Below are 17,978 nucleotides of genomic sequence, written 5' to 3' on the forward strand. Positions count from 1 at the left end.
TCACCGGAGCTCGTGCACTACAGGCTCCTGCCGCGCGGTGGCGGGAAACGCCTTCAAGACATACAGTGGAAAGTGAAGCGGTTGGTTTAATGTTGTATGTGACAGGGGGTGTAACCACCTTGGAAACTTTGGTGCAAGTTTCATTTTTGCAATTTTTCAACAGCTTTTTCTCTAAATCTGCATTTGTACACCGTGAAAACGCACAGTAGAGAAATAAGTAATTATTAAACAATTATAAAGTAAAGTGAAAAGCAAAAACTCTGCATCGTGCACGTTCCGTGATTTACTGTAAAGGTAACCACGATAATGTAGAGACTTCCGGTGGAGACGTAACTTTTTGTTTTTCTTAATTTGAGAAAATTCAATGAGGTAAATGAAGCATATATTTTACATGCATTTTCATTAGACAATTGCTGTAAATATACCTCAGTATAAAAATAATATAAAACAAATTACAGTGAATAACAAATAACAAAATGTAGGGCAAAGAAAGAAAGAAAGAAACCTCCATGGTCTGCTAACTAATTGGAGTAAATTTGACATGTTAAAGTAATCTCATAGTTTTTGCCAATTTTTAATTTCTGAGTTTTCATAGTAGTCAAATATGTTTTTAAAATCTGATTCTAAAAAATGTAAAAGCAGGGTAATTTTGAAAGCCAAATCACTTCATGGATATAATATTTAGCCAAAATAATAATCAAATGAATGAGAGACTGGGATTGTTAAACATGAGCCATATATCAGCCTTTGTTGGCATGAAATCTTGATCCATCCATCCATCCATCCACTGTCCAAACCGCTTATCCTCACAAGGGTCGCGGGGGTTGCTGGAGCCTATCCCGGAGCTCATTGGCCGGAATGAAATCTTGATCTATTTCTTAAAAGAAATTATTCTGTAAATCAAACTAAAAAGAAGCGCTATGAAAATAGTCTACACAGACATGTTCACCACCACCACCACAATCACAAGTTTATCAGTTGTTCGGGAAGAATTTTAAAATATTGCTTTATCTTTTTTTTATTTGTTGCCTTTGTTTTCTTCGTTGCCTTTTCTTTTAGGCGCCTTTACTGCACAGGTGATTTCGGTACTTCCGGTCCCCTTGTTGCTATCTCCGCTAGCTTGACGCATGTCCGAAATGTGACTTCTGACACTCATCTCAGCATGGAAAACACACCTCAAACTAGACTTTACCTCTAGAAACTTTTCGCAACTTCTAAACACCGGACTATGGACTCCTCCACGAATAGCTTGGGTAAGCAAAGCACTGACAAAGACTGTTTTTTTTTTCACCTACAACATTTAACCACTCTAGAAAATATTTGGGCTGTGCTTTAGCCCCGAATTGTGTCGTTCTCTTTGGTATGGATGATACACCAAACATAATTTGAATATCTGTCACTGAAATATTTCTTTGCTTACCTCGAGGTGTTTTCAGCTCGGGGCACTCTGTGTATATCTTTAATAAATTATTGGATTATTTTTCGAAGTTCGGCATCATTTGTATCACCACACAGGACTTAATTTCATTGAGCTTTTAACTTTTACAGTTGATTCGCATTGCGCGCTACCGCCCACCATGATGCATTTTAGCTCAAGTAGACTGCGGTGACAACAGGGGAACCTTTTCTGAACTTTGATGAAATATAAAAATAAGAGTTTGTCTGAGCATTGGAAGTATGCCGAATTTAGTAGTGTCTCTTGAGAACTTCACAGAGGTTTTAGGCTTTACTCAGTCGCACAGCTATGACCAGCTAAAAGGAAGGCAATTTAAAATTTGCAGTTTTTCAAACGGTGGAGGGAACGTCACGTACCGTTGCGAACTGTGTGGGAGTACCGCCGCACCAAATGACATTACCACTTGTGTAGCTCTAGGTTTGTGGTGCAGGCAAGTACCATATGTCCTTAGGTGTAGTTCTGCGTATTGCCTGTGTAATAACTGTTAGTTTCGTTTTGAGGGCTTGCTGATGGAGCCTTGCTGTGTGAAACAGCACCGGGGTCAGGTGTGAGTGGAGTGCAGGGTGTGTAACAGATGAAGTTTAACACTGGGTTCATGTAATGCTGGAAGTTAGAGTGCATCTGTGCCTCTCTGCTGTTACTGATGTGAACAGATTACTGCAGTGAAGACTGAGGGCCAACTAGCCATCATCATCCCTGCGTATCACACAGCTTCACTTTGAATTTTGAGTTTACTTATTCCTTTATTTATTTATTTATTTATTTTAAAGATGAACATTTTGCATTGGTAGCTATGGTCTCCAGTGTCTGGCTGTGCATCTAAGGGAATGCAGTTTTCTCCACTCTGCAGTCAGACTGTCAGACCACCAGCAGTGTTGTCAGCAGATCAAAGAAAACCCTGCTGTGCTGTCTGCTATTTAAAGATTCACACATATGGAATGATATTTTGTACCATTTACATTTTTTCCATAGACCTCCACGCTCCGCCTGTGCATCTTGACTTCCAAGTCTCGCTGACTTTTTAAACCCCTTTTTTTCTCTCCTGTATGACTTGAAAGCCCAATAGCGTGGGCTCCACCTGCTCCACCCCTACCATGAGAGCTGTTTAACAGCAGCCATAATGTGGTTGCACAATGATGCTGTTGTTGCACATCTGTAGGCCCCGCTGTCCTACCTCATGTGCTGATGTTGTGTTTACTTGTCTTGTAAAATGGTGGGCCAGCAAGACGCTGGGGAACAGTAAATATCACAAGAAGACGCCCGCCAGCATCTGTGGGCAAGGCTGCACTTCCTCTGAGCTGGAGGAAATCGAGTTTGCATGGTGTGTTTGGACTGATACATGGCACCGATATTAGCCTTTTTTGAAAAATCACAACTGGTCCGGCAAGCGTCATCCTCTGCTGGTGCTGATATGTCATGATGCAGATGGCATTGTGGTATTGTTCAGCGCTTCCACTTGTCGACTACAGTACTTGAATTCATTCTAATGTTTAGCACATTCCACATTATGAATACGTTTTATCCCTCTGCCATCGTATTTTCTGTCGTCCTGGGTTTCAGTGAAGTCTCTCATGGTAGAACAGTTTCTCCACAGCTTATCTGCCCTGATAACAATGAATACCATGGCTGGAAACTGCAATATGATACCATCACAATGATATCGTAATACAGGCGATTCTGTGAAATGTGATATACTGTAAGATAATAAGCTTTGATACATCACAGTATCTATAACTGTAGAAGAAGCACCCTTGAAAAGGCAAAATAACTCCAATAATCTGTGTCTTAATATGGACAGTGACTGGACAGTGAAGTGTATTGATCATGTATAATCACCTCTACAGTGGCATTGTGCATTTGTCTAAATGATGACCACATTTCCCATAAATCCTGTTGCTTCTTGCCCGATATCCCCCCTCCCCGGTGTCCTGTACCCAGGAGGATGAACATGTTGGAAGGGATTTTTTCCATTGGACTTAAACAGTCCAGCCAAAAAGTATCAGCCTGGAAAAAGCCATGGGCTGAATCCTGTGAGTTAAATCTGTGCTGCTGTGGCCAGAGACCATTTCTAAGCCCTGGACTGCTTTTCTCTGCCTCCCTCTCTCACTTTACCTCCCACCTTTTGATTTGGACAGCTTTTATTGCACCCTCTCAACAAATTCACTTTATTTCCTTTTATTTGATTTTATTTATGTATTTATTTATTTTTTTTGTGTGTGTGAAATTTTCATACTTTGTGGCAATTTTATAGTAATTACTTTGTAATTCAAATATATTTCTAATAAGTATGAATAGTTTTCTTTTGTTTGGGTTTTTTTTTTTGCACATTTTTCTGATGTTTTCTTTTGCTAATTTTCAGATAGTTTTCTTTCTTTCTTTCTTTCTTTCTTTCTTTCTTTCTTTCACAACTTTTCTGGTCACTCTGGTCATTTTCTTTCTGGCGTCATCGTTTCCCCCTGATTTTTCAGCAGTGTTCTGGTCATTTTTGCAAATTTGCTCATTGCCTTATTTCCCATCTTTTGGAAGGAATGAAGTGAATTTGGTCAGCTTTCAAAGGGTTGAGGCAAGTATGCAGAAAGAAAAAGCTCAAACGTAAGCCAGGCCAAATGGTGTCATCCGTCATCTGTAAAGGAGCTGAGGAGGGGATGACATGCTGGGAGCTGACTGCGCTGATGTGAAGCAGCTTCTGCCTGTGTGTCACTCTCAGCTGACTGAGTGCACCGCATCACGCCTCGGACGACGTCAGCAACTCCCCGTTGTGGCTCGTACTCAGGCAAACAGTATATCCAGGAAGGCATTAAACAATTTATGACTTTTATCAGCAGTTTTTGGCAGGCAGGACTTGCAACAGCACTGGCATATCTCTATCACAGCTTGCAGCACTTTGTAGCAGACAGAAATATTACAGTGACAGCAGGACGCCGCTGTAATAAAAGAAATAACACACATGTTGAAGAACTATTTTATTTTTATTGAGACATTACACAATCAGTGACTTTTATGGCCTTTTGTCAGCAACCAAGGAATTGCAACAGCCTCAAGAAGTGTCTGACACAGACTACGGCTGCCTGTAGTGGACACAAAACGTGTGTATGCTAGAGAAGAGTTAAGCTAGGTCATTAGAGCAGAGGTGCATCGTGCTAAATACTGGATTAGTAGGTCTGCTTTGTCACTCGGTGCGTTGCAGTGCCGCTCACTTGCAGCTCCACCTTTGAACTAGTGAGATCAGGAGCCTCCTTCATAAAACTGCACTTAAAGGTTACGTAAGCACAGAGCAGGACTACCTACGCCCCAAAAACATCAGATTTTTAAAACCATACGTTCACATACTTGCATGCACTTCTTTTTTTTATAAATCACAAATCTATGTGAAGTGTTGTGCATGTGTATGAGCCTTAACTTCCACCTTGTGAATGCCCAAACTTAGGTGTAATTGATCAAGGAACACCTTTCATGAATGCTGATATACAGAATTTTTTTACAGTTTGTAAAGTTTACAGAACACTGCCTTTTCTAAAAAAGAAACCTTTTATTTCTTTCCAGGCATAGCCAGTGGAGATATTGTTTTCACTCATCTGTGTGTGTGTGTGGGTGTGTGTGTGTGTGTGTGTGTGTGTGTGTGCCTGTGCCTGTCCACAGCTGTTCTCAGAAAACACTGGGCCTATCAGCCTAAATCTTTTGTGCACACTTATGTTTGTACCATGAAGAACCACTTGTGGCTGCTGTGAGTCAAAACCTTTGCGAAACATTTGCTTTGGCTACTTACGTTCTCTCTCCATTCACTGTCTACCTCGCTCGACCACCTCTCTCCCGCTCTCTGTCTCTCTCACTATACAGCGTTCCCTCATTGCAGTTCTCCGTCTACCTTGCTCAATCACACGGCTCTCTTGCTATCCCTCCCTGCTAATTCCACTGGGTCTCTGTGTCTCAGTCTCACCTGATTCACTGTCTAGCTCGTTCATTTCTTAAATCCTGTTGTGGCCGTGGCTGCTCTGATCGTGGCTGGAAAAATCCAGGACAAAATCCTTGGGCGAGTTTACCACTGCAGACAAGCGAGCCGAACACGAGAAACACAGCCGTGTAAAAAATGTTGCAGCAAGTTCAAATATGTTGCATCTCCACTGGAAAAAAAGAGGAGTAAAACAGCCATTACTGTTTCTTATTTCAGGGACTGTCTGCCTAATCTTCACAGGTCTTTAGTGTGTGTGTGTGTGTGTGTGTGTGTGTGTGTGTGAGAGAGAGAGAGAGAGAGAGAGAGAGAGAGAAAGAGATAGAGAGAGGCCGTAGTTGATTGTCTTTCTGAAACCGGTTTCTGTCAAAAGCCGTATGAATTGTTGTGGCACAGAGCCACAGATGGCTGGCAGGCTACTGTACCGTGTTACGAGTCACACAGTCATTTCATCTGGAATTTGAAAAGCGTTTGACAATGCAATTAGCCGCTGCTGCGTCTCTCCAGAGCTGTGGTCAGCACATAGGGTAGCACCGAGCCAGGTAGTTCAGAAAAGGGGAGAGACACTTGGTGGAGATCTGCACTCAACTGTGTGACCTCTTCTAATTTTTTCTACTTATGCAAAATGTCTGCGCACATAGAGCACGTCTGCTTGAGTTAGGTGCAGCAGTATGAGTTGTGATGACCCTGAGCAAAAGAAATAGGCAGTAGGAGGTGGTTTGACATAAACAAAAATGCCAACAAGTAGCCTGGTCAAGTTGGCATTATTGGAGCGGGTAGCCACCTATTTCACCCTGTGAAATTCTGCAGCAGACACCACTCCGTATATTTCTCACACTGTAGCTGTGTGTTACGGTTATCACGTCTTTCAACACGGCTGGCGTATCGCAGCTTACGTGGCCGACCTGTGCCAAAACAGCCACGGCATGTCATTACACACCACCTGCCCTTTTATAATATTTCTTTTGGCAGTCACTCCATTTGTGTAACACCTTCAGTTTGTTTTAATTACCGGGTCCCATCACTTATCAGCACATAACAAAGCGTAGGCCTAATTACAAACTGAGAGACGATCTCGGTTTGTATGATGATCTTGATGTTCAGGTTTTCATAATAAAGTCAGAAGGTGTAGGCTATTACCTGGCGATGTTGACAGTCAGATCTTCACATGGTTGTGTATTTGATAACTGAGTGAAAGGCTGATTTGAACATTTAACGTAGTTCAGAACGTCTCTATTTGTTTACTGGCATTTATATATTTTGCTATTTGGCATTGGAGGCGTCATTTTTTTTTTTTTTTTTTACAACACTGGAGATCTGCTTGAAGAGTGGCGTATGCTGTTTTCAGGTCGATTTCTGTGCGTGCGTACACAATGGTGAAAACAAAGCAAAAGGAAGAACGATGGAACAGAAGTGAGACTTTAGTAAATAGGTACGATTAAAGTTTTGCTTGAGCACTTTTGACTGTATGAGCTGTGTTGAAATGACCCTCTTTGGGTGCTGTTTTTCTATTTTCTTTGGTGTCCTTGGGCGAGAGGTTCTTATTGATGTGTCAATTGAACTTTGGCGTCTTTTTTCTTGGATTGCTTCAATTTTTGTCGGTGCCACTCTTTCTTTTCTCTGTTCGGCCATAATGGGTGTCACTGCCCTTCCATTGATTTCCAACAAAGTGGACGCTGGAGCTCATCACTTCATCTGTATCTGAGATTTTTCAAAATAAAGACCAGCAAATGTAAACCCTCTAATCAACTGCTGGTAGGTTGGATCACTAATGTGCTGTATCAGTTAGTTGCAGACAATAACAAAATGAACATTTATTACTATGACAGTGTTGTGGTTAACTACTTGAATTATCGTTAGATGGAAAACTGACTTTAGACCAGTATTATTTATTAATGGGATGGTTCTAATAATTTATGAAGTAAATATTTGATGGTTGCAGCTTCGCCAAAGGTTTGCTTGCTTTTCTTCATTTATATTGTTAAAAAATGAATACTTTGGGGTTTTTCTGGATTCTGGTCAGACTAAGAAAACATTTTTCTAATGTTGATTTTGGCTTTGCTTATTTGTGTTGTTGTGTGTTTGTCATTATTTTAAATCATCAGACAGGCTTCTGAAGTCTGATGAGGGTCCAACTGCGTCTCGAATCACACAGCGCTGCATGCAACCGAGACCCCGGTCGTCTCCCCTGTGATCATGACAGCATCTTACTTAAAGATCCTTTTGAACTTCTCAGCTGACAGTAAACACATCAATCAGAGCGGGAGAAAAACAAGCCATTATGGCCGCCCGTTTAGATCCTGAAAGATAGATGGAATCTGGTTATTAAATCAGCTACTGCAAACCTCAGAGCTCTTCTGTTTGACTGAGTGAGATCATCCTGCAGCAAAGATTTATGTCTGCAGGAGCAGTCAATAGAATGCTTCACGCTTTTGTTTACCCTGTGCGGAGCAAGCAACGTCTTGCATAATATTCCACTTTGCTTCAGCCAAATATGACAATCAAACTGTGACACTATGTTGACCCGCTGCCAGCACTGGGTTAGCTCACAGGTCTACAATCTCCCGGGGCTTTTCAGCGATTATTTTTATACGTGTTTATCCTCCAAGTCAGATTTAGCATCCATATATAGGCCAGCATTTAATCTCTGTCTACTGAGGGGGATCTAAATGAAGCAGCGCTTTATTGCTGTTAGTAATAAAAAGGGTTAGCATGCCTGCTAAGGGTTTTGGCTAGAAATTAGAGCGGAGTGCTGAGGCTGCATCGTCACATCTAGGCCTGAAATCGACACCCCCTCCACTTTAAAGGAAGCGTCCACCCACAGATCCTCTCTCACTGTCACATTTCATCAATCTGTGATATTCGGTGCATCCCGGGAGCTATTTTGTCATGAAGTGCTGTAATTGACTTTTTCAGAGTACCTCAACCTGCTTCATCTGCTTCTAATTCTGTTAGCGATTTCCTTCGTTTCCCAAAATGCCTTTTGACAGACCCTAAGAGACAGGGTGTGAACTTGGCTTTGAGGACAAGACAGGCTTCAAAGTGTGGATGATTGTTGAACGTTGGTGCAAAATGGCAGCTCTAGAAAGAAGCCTTTGCTCTTTGAGTGTGAGGAACTGACACCAAAACCTTACCATAATGTTCACTGTTGAGGCTTCAGATCATTGAAGCATTTTCTGCCATCAGACTGCATCATAGCAGCTGGAAATATTTGCAAGTTATCTGTGCATTAACAAAAAATTCACCTCCAAACGATACAACATGTCTAGAAATACAAGGTACATTGCCAATAGCTCTTGTTTGAATAGCATTTTAGAGTGCATTTTTGCTTTAATGATTTCGGCATGAAAGTCACATTGGTTATTCAGAGTTTAATTTTCACTACTGCCTAACAAAGTGAATAAATTCCTCATTATGCTGTATTACAGTGAGGACCTGCCAATTGTGCAGCTATCTCCTGCAGCGGGGCAAGAGCATGTGATTCTCTGCGACGCGTCTCTCTCACTGTTTCGCTTCGCAGACGGGACTTTGTCGCTCTGCAGGGGCGTACAGGATGTTGTGTGGTGGCGAGGCATTGAAATCAAAGTGGAGAGCGAGAAGCAGTGAGCATCGTGCTTTGGGACGAGCGCAGTCTGTAGGTGGTTGAGGGCATTAAGCAGCACTCTGAGGCAGGGAGCTGGGTGAGAGACAGTGACTGAGAGAGAGAGAGAGTGAGAGAGAGTGAGTGGGCGGACACAGGCGGAGGAGGCTGCATGAGTTTGTCAACCATCTGTCGCTGCAGATAGCCATAGTATGACATGAACTGAGGTTGATTGATATGATTTTTTGAAAACTGATACCGATATTTTAGTGATAACTTAAATTCTGTGCCAATAATCATTATCTTTAAATATCTCTTATCATTTGTAGATCATTTTCATGCCACAATATTCCAAAAGCGTTCTAACTGTTCAGTTTTTATGTCAGAATTTTATTCTTGTCAGGGTAGAAAAGCCTCTGAAACAGCATTGAGACCATGGACAACACTAAATTGGACACTAAAACTCAACTAAAGCTTAATGTGAGCAAAACTATTGTGCTTGTGCACTCATGTGGATGTTAATTATGGAAAGTGAAACTCGATGTGATGTTAAACCTTTTTTGAATGCATTAAGGTGGTTATTTTAAGACTGTTAGCTGGGGGGAAGTCCACCTCAATGGCAGGAGGCTAACAGTTAGCATTTGGAGCATCCTGTCCTACAGAACAGCTGGGGGTGGGGTGGGAGTTTAAGTACCATTTTTTTCTTTCCAAAATGGGCCACTTTCCATTTAATACACATATTAATGCATACCTGTTTGGAATCCATTGAAATACAGACAGTTCAGGTTAACTAGTTCCCCATAGGCGACCACCTGTGTAGTAATCAGTCAAACTGCATCGTATCATCATGGTGGCACCATCTGATTTTTAATAAAAGGTTAAGCATACATGTATCCAATTCCACACACTGTTCTAGTGTGAGTGCGGTGTTCATCATAGCCAATAATAACTTTTGTGAACATGCCGGTGGCTTTTGTTTTTTATTACAGTTATTGTCAGTAGCTTGGCACTGGCACCTCGCCATTGAAAATGGTCCTTGAAACGGGCTCTGACTAGTCTCTCTGTCAACTTTTGGATGAGACGATAAACACAAAGGTTACAAAACCACATCCTCCGCCTCAGCATGGATTGTCCCGGCCCTTTTTTTTTTTCAAGATCAAGCAGAGATGTTATCACCTTTCTCTCGCTCATTCTCATTTTTAACAATGTTCCACACCTTAGTTACGGGATCTAATTAGGTGGCTTAGATATTGCTGCCAAATTTTGTGTTGCACAACGATGAGAGTGATGTAATGCTCCTTTGCATCTTTCAGCCCGTTGCTCTCCCTGTTACAACCAACACTCACGGCTGAGCTCTGTGTTCTAACAAGAAAAAGAAGTCGACTCATCCTAATTCTTTGAAAAGCCGCTTGGTTTATGAGAATCATCTCTGGATATTTGCTGGTGACCTACTGAGGACTTTCATATGCCACAGTGAGATAGGAGCAGATGCTGACAAGACAGTATCATAGATTAAAAACAGTTTTCGATTTAAAAAAAAAAAGAAAAAAAAAAGGAAACTCAACCTATGCTGATGATATCTGCTGCTTCCAATCTACTCCTGGCTCAAGTCATGCCGGATGAACAGAGAGGTTTTGTATACTCATTTATCAACCAGTTGGACAAGAAAGACTCTGTGCAAGTGACTGTGCGTGGAGTCCTAACAAAAGAGTTAGTTTGCTCAGTCCAAGAGCGTTTGGCTGTGCAGCCGTCAGACATCCAACCGCCCACAAAAACCTGGAATGACCCCGAGCCTTTCAGCAACGTGAAAATTAAATAGAGGAGCAGCTTGCCCGGCTTCGGGATCAAATTCTCCCCCTTTCTCTTCGAGGATCATTACATGCTTGTGGTTTCCCATTTGAATACCAGCACCCTCACTCAAGTCTTGTGTTCATTTCGACAATTTGTGATTCACCAGTAAAATATGGCTTTTGGTAAATAGATCTTATTCATATTACTGTGTAACCTGAGCCGTGGATGACCAATTTGTCCTGGAGGTGTTGGTGTTCATTAACTCAGCAAGTGCCATTGTTCCCCGAGTAACTTCAGGATTATCTCTGTTTATTCTGGTGACTGCTGTCCTTTCTAGATTGACATTGATGCTGCTAGTTTTTGATTTTTTTCTAATAGCCAGAAGAGAAAATACTTAAGATATTTAAAACAGCATTTAAATCACGGGACTCTAAAACTCTCCTCGGAAACCCAGGTTAATAATGCATACTATGTTTCTTGCATCATATTGGGGTTGACAGTGTGGCCTTGTGCTACTCTCCCACTCATCCATTTACCACTTCATAACAGTCAATAAAGCAGATATTCCCCTAAGTATAAAATTTGATCAAAATGTCTCATTAGAAAGAGTCCAGATTAGTGGCTTTCCATAGACAACCTGTCTAATATCGATTAATTACTTGTACAATAAATATGTCAGCAAACTTTCTCTATCGTGTGTGAATTGGTTGATTTCTGTTTTTTTCTAAAAGACCAAAAGAAGTTGAACTCGCGATGACATCTCTGCGGAGAGTTGAATGACAAGTTACAGCTCGAGGAAGCGTTTAAGAAAGTGAATATTCTCAAAGAGCGAGAGAGATTTTGGAGATTAGCCACTGCTGAATTCCAGTCCAGTTGCTGTGAATTTGTTGTAGATCAGATTCCACCTTCCTCTGACTGGTTGCCACACGGCTGTGACTCACCCGCAGCCGTGGCTTGTTGCTGAAAAATGAAAACAAGAAAACCAGACACTCAAAGGAACTGTGCACTCTCGCAGGTTTGAATGTGTGTAGGCAACTTACTCCATGAATTTGCACCACTGTGTGTAATGTCTGTGGGAAGTCCTTAAATTGAGATCATTTTATCAGATTCCACATGCAAGGATATTTTGCCATTGTTGTTTCTTTCTTTCCTTCTCAGTCCTGGAAATGCAGTGAAAAAAGAAAATATATTTGCTCAGGCCACAATTTGCTATTTCACAGTACAAGATCCAGTTTGTTCCCTCAATTTAATTAAACCATTCCCATATTTTGGTTAATTCACACACACGAAGGTCAGCCAGGAGAAACAAGCACAGATTGGACACTGAATATTTTCACTTTGTGTGACGGTCTTGTGGTTTTAATGCGTGATAGGTTGTTGGTTCAAGTGCAACATGTTAGAAATTTTTGTTTTTCCAAAGCGTTGCCAGAATGACGTCTCAGTTGACTAACATAGCGAATACCATTTAAATAGATAAAGATATTTAGATGAAAATACTTGCTTGAGATATTTGGGGAAAAACATTTCTGACTCACTCTTGACAACTGGAATGGAGCTGTTGCTCATTTGAACAAAAACTTGTTGTGTTCAAGGCTGATGTTTCAGACGGCTGAAAATGTTGGTCCTATCAAACTTCACTGGAGCTGCTCTGGAAAAAGCTTGATGTTACGTTGTCTGTATTTATGCAACTATCCCTGGGATTAAGAAAACTACACCAGACAGCAAAATGGGCCCATGAAGGCAAGGTAGATCACCAGTTTTCCAGAGGCAGTTCGTTGCTTCAGGGTGGATTTTTACCTCTAAGGCCAACACACCAACTGTGGTGTTTACTGGTGACTTAGCCCCTGAGGAAGAACCATGTTAACAGTCCCTCTTCTCTTTCCTTCCACCCCTGGCCAGCCTCTCTCCATCTGCTCCGCTTGTTCACACATATAAATACCAAGTGTCCACTAAAAAGTGGCCCTTGAAGAACATTACTGCCTTAATTGGTTCCTCATGGCAGCTGAACTGGATTATTGTTGAAGTCAAAAGCATCTTGATACTGTAATCACTAACTTCAGTCTCTCAAGGGACAAGTTATCTGACTTTTTGCCTTTTCTCATCCCATCTTTATGGTGAAGGCATGACTGCCAATTTGGTGCTACCACACCCAACACTGTGTTGGAAGGACTTCCCCTGATCTGTTCTTGGCACGGAGATGAGATCCCTGTAATTAGGTCGGTTTTATTGATGGGTAGAATAGATGAATAGAGTGTTTTATTGTCCGGTTTCATTGGTGGTGGCAGTGTTACTGCTAAGGTTAGCTACAGTTAGCATTTGACGGATTTGGCTTTCTTAAGGTACCGTTACTTTTGGTTTGACTGTTTTCATACCACAAAACTACAACTGCTCAGTGTTTCCTCCAGGTTTTTATCCCCATCAGGATCGAAAAACCTTAAACCATTTAAACCACAGGGTCTCGTATCATGTGCCATGGAGGGCCAAGAGTTTTAAGATTTTCATTCCACTTGAAGCCTCACCAGAGACGAGGATCTAACCAGCGGGATTTCAGTAATCACATTGGGTTAAGTCTCAGATTTCGGTGTTTTAGCAGTAGAAGCTGTGATCCTGACTGTAAAAATTGTCATAAGAATTTAATCCAGTCCTTACTAGAATCTAGATGTAGAACATTTTTGGGTATAATCCTGATCCCACTGGAACTGTGGATTCAGAATGGTTTTATGGTTGGTGTAGAAACATGTGGGATATAGCTCATCAATTTTCCAACCAATGCAGGACAAATTGAGCAGATCAAGCGTGGGTTTTATGAATTGGGGACAAAGCTACATACTATTGACATGATGGACTGCACTTCTATCCATAGTGCAGCACCCATGACAGGGAATGGGAGTTTGTACATTAAAGGGTGGCACAGCTTCAGTGTGCCACTTGTGGGAGATGCAGACCTCATAATTGCCAACTTATGTTGTGAAATGACCCAGGCTTGGTCCGTGATGCAAGGATCTTGAGGGAGAGCCATATCTTTAGACACCTCCAACAGTATTCCCCAGATGGCCCCATCGTGGGTGATGGTGCTTACACACTCTTGCCATGGCTGCCTTTTACTACTGCAAACACTGATGCAGAGAGGGATTTAACAGCACTCATGAAACAACCAGGAGCACAACTGAGGCGCCTAAATGGCTTGTTAAAAAGTAGTTTTGCATGCCTGAACTACCTACATGTAGATCCACAGCCTGCATAAGCAGCGTGATTTTGGCCTCAATTTTGCTCCATAACATTGTTGTAGAATTTAAGGGTCCCTCCATGGCCTCCAACTGAAATCTAGCAGCACTACAGCCAGACTCGAGACTAACAACGTCCTTGCATCCTGGGGACAGTCATAGGATCCAAATTCAGCTGATTTCTTATTCAACACACCAGACGGTTTTGTGCAATTCCTGCTTTTCTGCACTCAATTCACACAACACTTGAGTCCAGAAGAAAGAGAAATAATTTAAACACCCCTAAATATAAATTCCTTAACTATTTTTTTCACTTCACTCATGCTGTATATGCTCATCAGTCATTACTGCAACCTTACCACTTGCTTTAGTGACAAGAACCGTCACTGTAACTCGGAATTTTCACCTTGTGACAAAAATGTGTTTGCAGTGTTAACTTGGGAAATAATGATGCTCTTAATTGAGAGTTTCTTCTTGAGAGCACTCCTTAGCTTCCCTTTTTTATAATGGGGACATTTATAAAGGGTGTCATTTTCTGTGTATGGAAATTCCAATTATTCATCTCATTCTTTGATTGGTATTTAATGGTGTGGGTTTCACTCATGACAACAGTCAAATAGTCCATGAATAACCGCAACTTATGATGATGTGGAAAAAAGACAATATTTAAAATGTGGGATGGTCCACTTTCACTGTGGGACCGTTATAACAGGGTTTCGGGACGATCCTGGGATGGTGGTGAAACAAGTTAGTCTCGAGTCCTGCAGATGCCCAGCTGGATGGCCAATGAGAGAGGCTTTAACAAATTTTGCTTTGATGTGATTTGTCCACAGCGGCGCGCGAAATCAACACAAAATCAAAGTTCCATGTCGTTGCTTTATACTCCTTGTTCACTGTAGGCACATCACTTGATCCGATCCTTGAGGTCCAACGAAATAAGCTTTCTTAAAATCAAAGTACTGTGTAATGTAAGTTTGGTTTCAAACTGTATTGGCACCGGAACAAATCTAATGCATTTCGTCAGGTCACCTTAACTCATCACGGGCCACCAGAAACATTTCCATTTCCAGAATTTGATCATGCTTTGATCATCAGGGCAACCTTACACATGCAGCTAGAAATCCAGTAACCAAGAGGGGGAGCTCAGTTCTTTCTCCCATTAAGCTCCATTGTAGCTGCTCTCTGTGTGCATCCAGTTAATCAACAGACAAATGCAGCTACACCCTAAAACATCACAGAGTCACCAGAAACATAGTGCAAGTTCCTCGTCTTTGTTCTTTGTTTTTAAACAGTGTTAATGTGTTGGGGAATGTTCCTTTAGCATTATATAGAAAACACTAGAAAACAACCAGACACAAAAATGCAACAGGGGCCACGTCCACACGGAGATGGATTTTTTCATAACACAATTTTTTTTTATCTGTAAAAAAAAAAAGACCACACAGGTGCATTTCTGAAAATATCTTAAAATGCAAAAACGCATACATCTTCATAATATGAACACATACAGTTCAATGCCGTTAAAAACACCTCAACAACTGTAGGGTAAAGGACGTGGAACGAAAAATAAGGGTGAGCGCCGTCGAATGCAACAACTTCAAACTTTACAAAGCTCTTGTGTCTGTCAAAACAAACAAAAAAATAAAAACACTCGCCCACAAGATCACTTTCTTCTGCACCCAGCTATTTCCTTTCTTCACCACAAATATTTTAGTCATAGACTCAAACTAGTTGAAAAGAACCCTTGCTGCACACTGAAATGGGACAGCAGCGTCGTCCACCTCTGATGTGACGGATGTGATGCCGTTTGCCTGGTTGCATATTTAATCTGTAACGGTCTGTAACTGTCCCTTCATCACCATATCACTGGTTTTCCTCTCCTGTAGAAAACCAGTGGGACGGAAGAAAGCCGATAACACAGCTGAGGCTCATCTCACTTTGTCTGCACTGCTAGTTACCAGCTTCCCCCACAGTCTGAGTTCAGCACAGCGTATTTATGTTCTGCTTAGGTGGTGGGTGTTTTTTTTTTGAAGCCCACACTCTATAAACTATAAATATCAAATCACATCTTATTTGAGCTGTATAGTAGATTCATACCACAGCGTAACCCAAATGCTCCGTCGTCAAAAACAGTTAGGGGTCAAGAAAAAAAGCCAACCGCAATAAATAAGTACAATAATAGGTAAAGCCCATGTATTCTCAGTACTAAATACTAAATTTCCCCTTTATGATATGTTTTCTTTTCCCAGGATTTTCCACTTTTTCTCAGTGTTCTAGTCTTCTGTTCAGTACCCTGGACTGGGGTTTTTCAAACTTTCTCATGTCCCAGACTCTCAAGCTGACTTTGATTAAGCTGCGACTCCCATTGGAAGTGATTTGGCCCGGGGGACGCTGATCATGGAAAAATATTGTGGTTTTCGCTAAGTATTAAATTGTTGACATGTCATACTTGAGCACTTTCAAAAAGATTCAATGTGGTGCTAAAACATATTGTTAAAAAAAATCATTCATCTCTCTTTTACAGTAATAATTTGTGATTAATTAAATTGTAGTGAAATTAAACTATTTCTCACTTTGCTGAGAACTCCCTGGAAGGCCCACTTTGAAAACCATTGCCATGTACATTAAATTGCCCTTCATATAGCCTACATACTGTGTCATTACTAATTTCAAGCCACTGATACTCCAGAGCCGATTGATAAACTCAAATGTGACCTATTTTTTGTTTATAGTTTCATGTGAATTGGACCATACAGAGGTGTTTGTGGGTTACTTTTTTTAGATGCAAAGCACCTGTATGAGCTCAAATGAAACCCACTCATGGGATCATGCTTAACTGTAAGTGGGCCGCAGTTTGATGTGTGTGGAGCTGTTGTAACTGTACTAATAGTGCCAATTTGTGCTCATTGTATAACTCTAGCTGTGAAAACAAGCAATGCATTAAGCCTTATTGGCTCTTCATCAAAGCCGAACTTCAAAGTCATTGTTGTGCTTCTGCAAACATTGTGGAGATAATCCAACAACAAACTCACCATGATTTATCTACAACATGTACCATCAGGTCAGGTTGGCAAAAAACTGGCATGTGCCGGTCAGGTTTTGGAGATCACCCAATCATTCTGTGAGCGAGCATAATCCCTCATGCATCTAAAATCCAGCCACAGCTGCACTTTTAAGTCGAGCCATGCACAGGTGTTCTCTTCTCTTCTCTGTTCTCTGTTCATTTAGTTATTTAAGCGTCTGCTCATTTGGCTGACAGCATTTTGATTGTGAATCGTATCGCACTGGGTGGTCCAGTGGAGCCTCCTGCCTGTCAGCCTGCCTCCTGGTGCACATCTCTCCTCAGATGCCAGCGTCACCAGTCACTGCTCCCTGGAGGTGAGCTGTAATAAGAAGGACGGCTTTGAATATGGGTGCAAATGAAAAGTGGTGTCCTTGTTATGGGTTTAGCTCACTATGCCATTGAGAAATTGGTATTAGAATGGCTTAAGAATGAGGTAAGATATCAGAGTGGCAGACGTAGGTTGCGTCACTGTTGATGATTTGCAATTCGTCTTTGAGAATGTTGAAACTGATCATGTTTTTTGTAAACGGTAGCGTCAACCGTGACGTTTCATTGTATGGATTGTCACACTTGAGAAAAGCCTACTTCCTCCTTTCCATTTTTAGTAAAGAATTTGTATGCTCTTAAGTTGGCTCTCTCTAGTGTAATGATAAATTTCAATTCTATCAGTTCTATTCCAGGTATCTGCGGATCCTTAAAAAAATCTTAAAAGTCTTGCATTTGTCTACCCAAAGATAAGGCCTCAAATGACAAATGTCTTAAATACCTCTCTCAAAGGTCTGTGCCACGGACATAGAACAGTAAATTTTAGGATTTCTCATGTTGTATAGCGAAATCTTAAAGAAGACTGGGTAACAGAAGAGTTTGGATTTACCTTTTCGTTGCATCAGTCAGACTGGACTGGACAGAACCAA

General features: G+C 41.3%; 1 protein-coding gene across 3 annotated transcripts in view; it reads left to right on the top strand.

The window, feature by feature from the left end:
* Nucleotides 1–1,132: 1,132 nt before the first annotated feature.
* eml3 (EMAP like 3) overlaps nt 1,133–17,978 on the top strand; it is a 53,911-nt gene continuing 37,065 nt past the window's right edge. For all 3 annotated transcript variants that reach the window (XM_030076177.1, XM_030076178.1, XM_030076179.1), the window contains exon 1: nt 1,133–1,253. In XM_030076177.1, the coding sequence (XP_029932037.1) occupies nt 1,229–1,253 (25 nt within the window). In that variant the 5' untranslated portion in view covers nt 1,133–1,228. The remainder of the gene's footprint in view (nt 1,254–17,978) is intronic.

This window comes from Myripristis murdjan, chromosome 18 (assembly GCF_902150065.1).
Source record: "Myripristis murdjan chromosome 18, fMyrMur1.1, whole genome shotgun sequence".
NCBI classification, from domain to species: domain Eukaryota; kingdom Metazoa; phylum Chordata; class Actinopteri; order Holocentriformes; family Holocentridae; genus Myripristis; species Myripristis murdjan.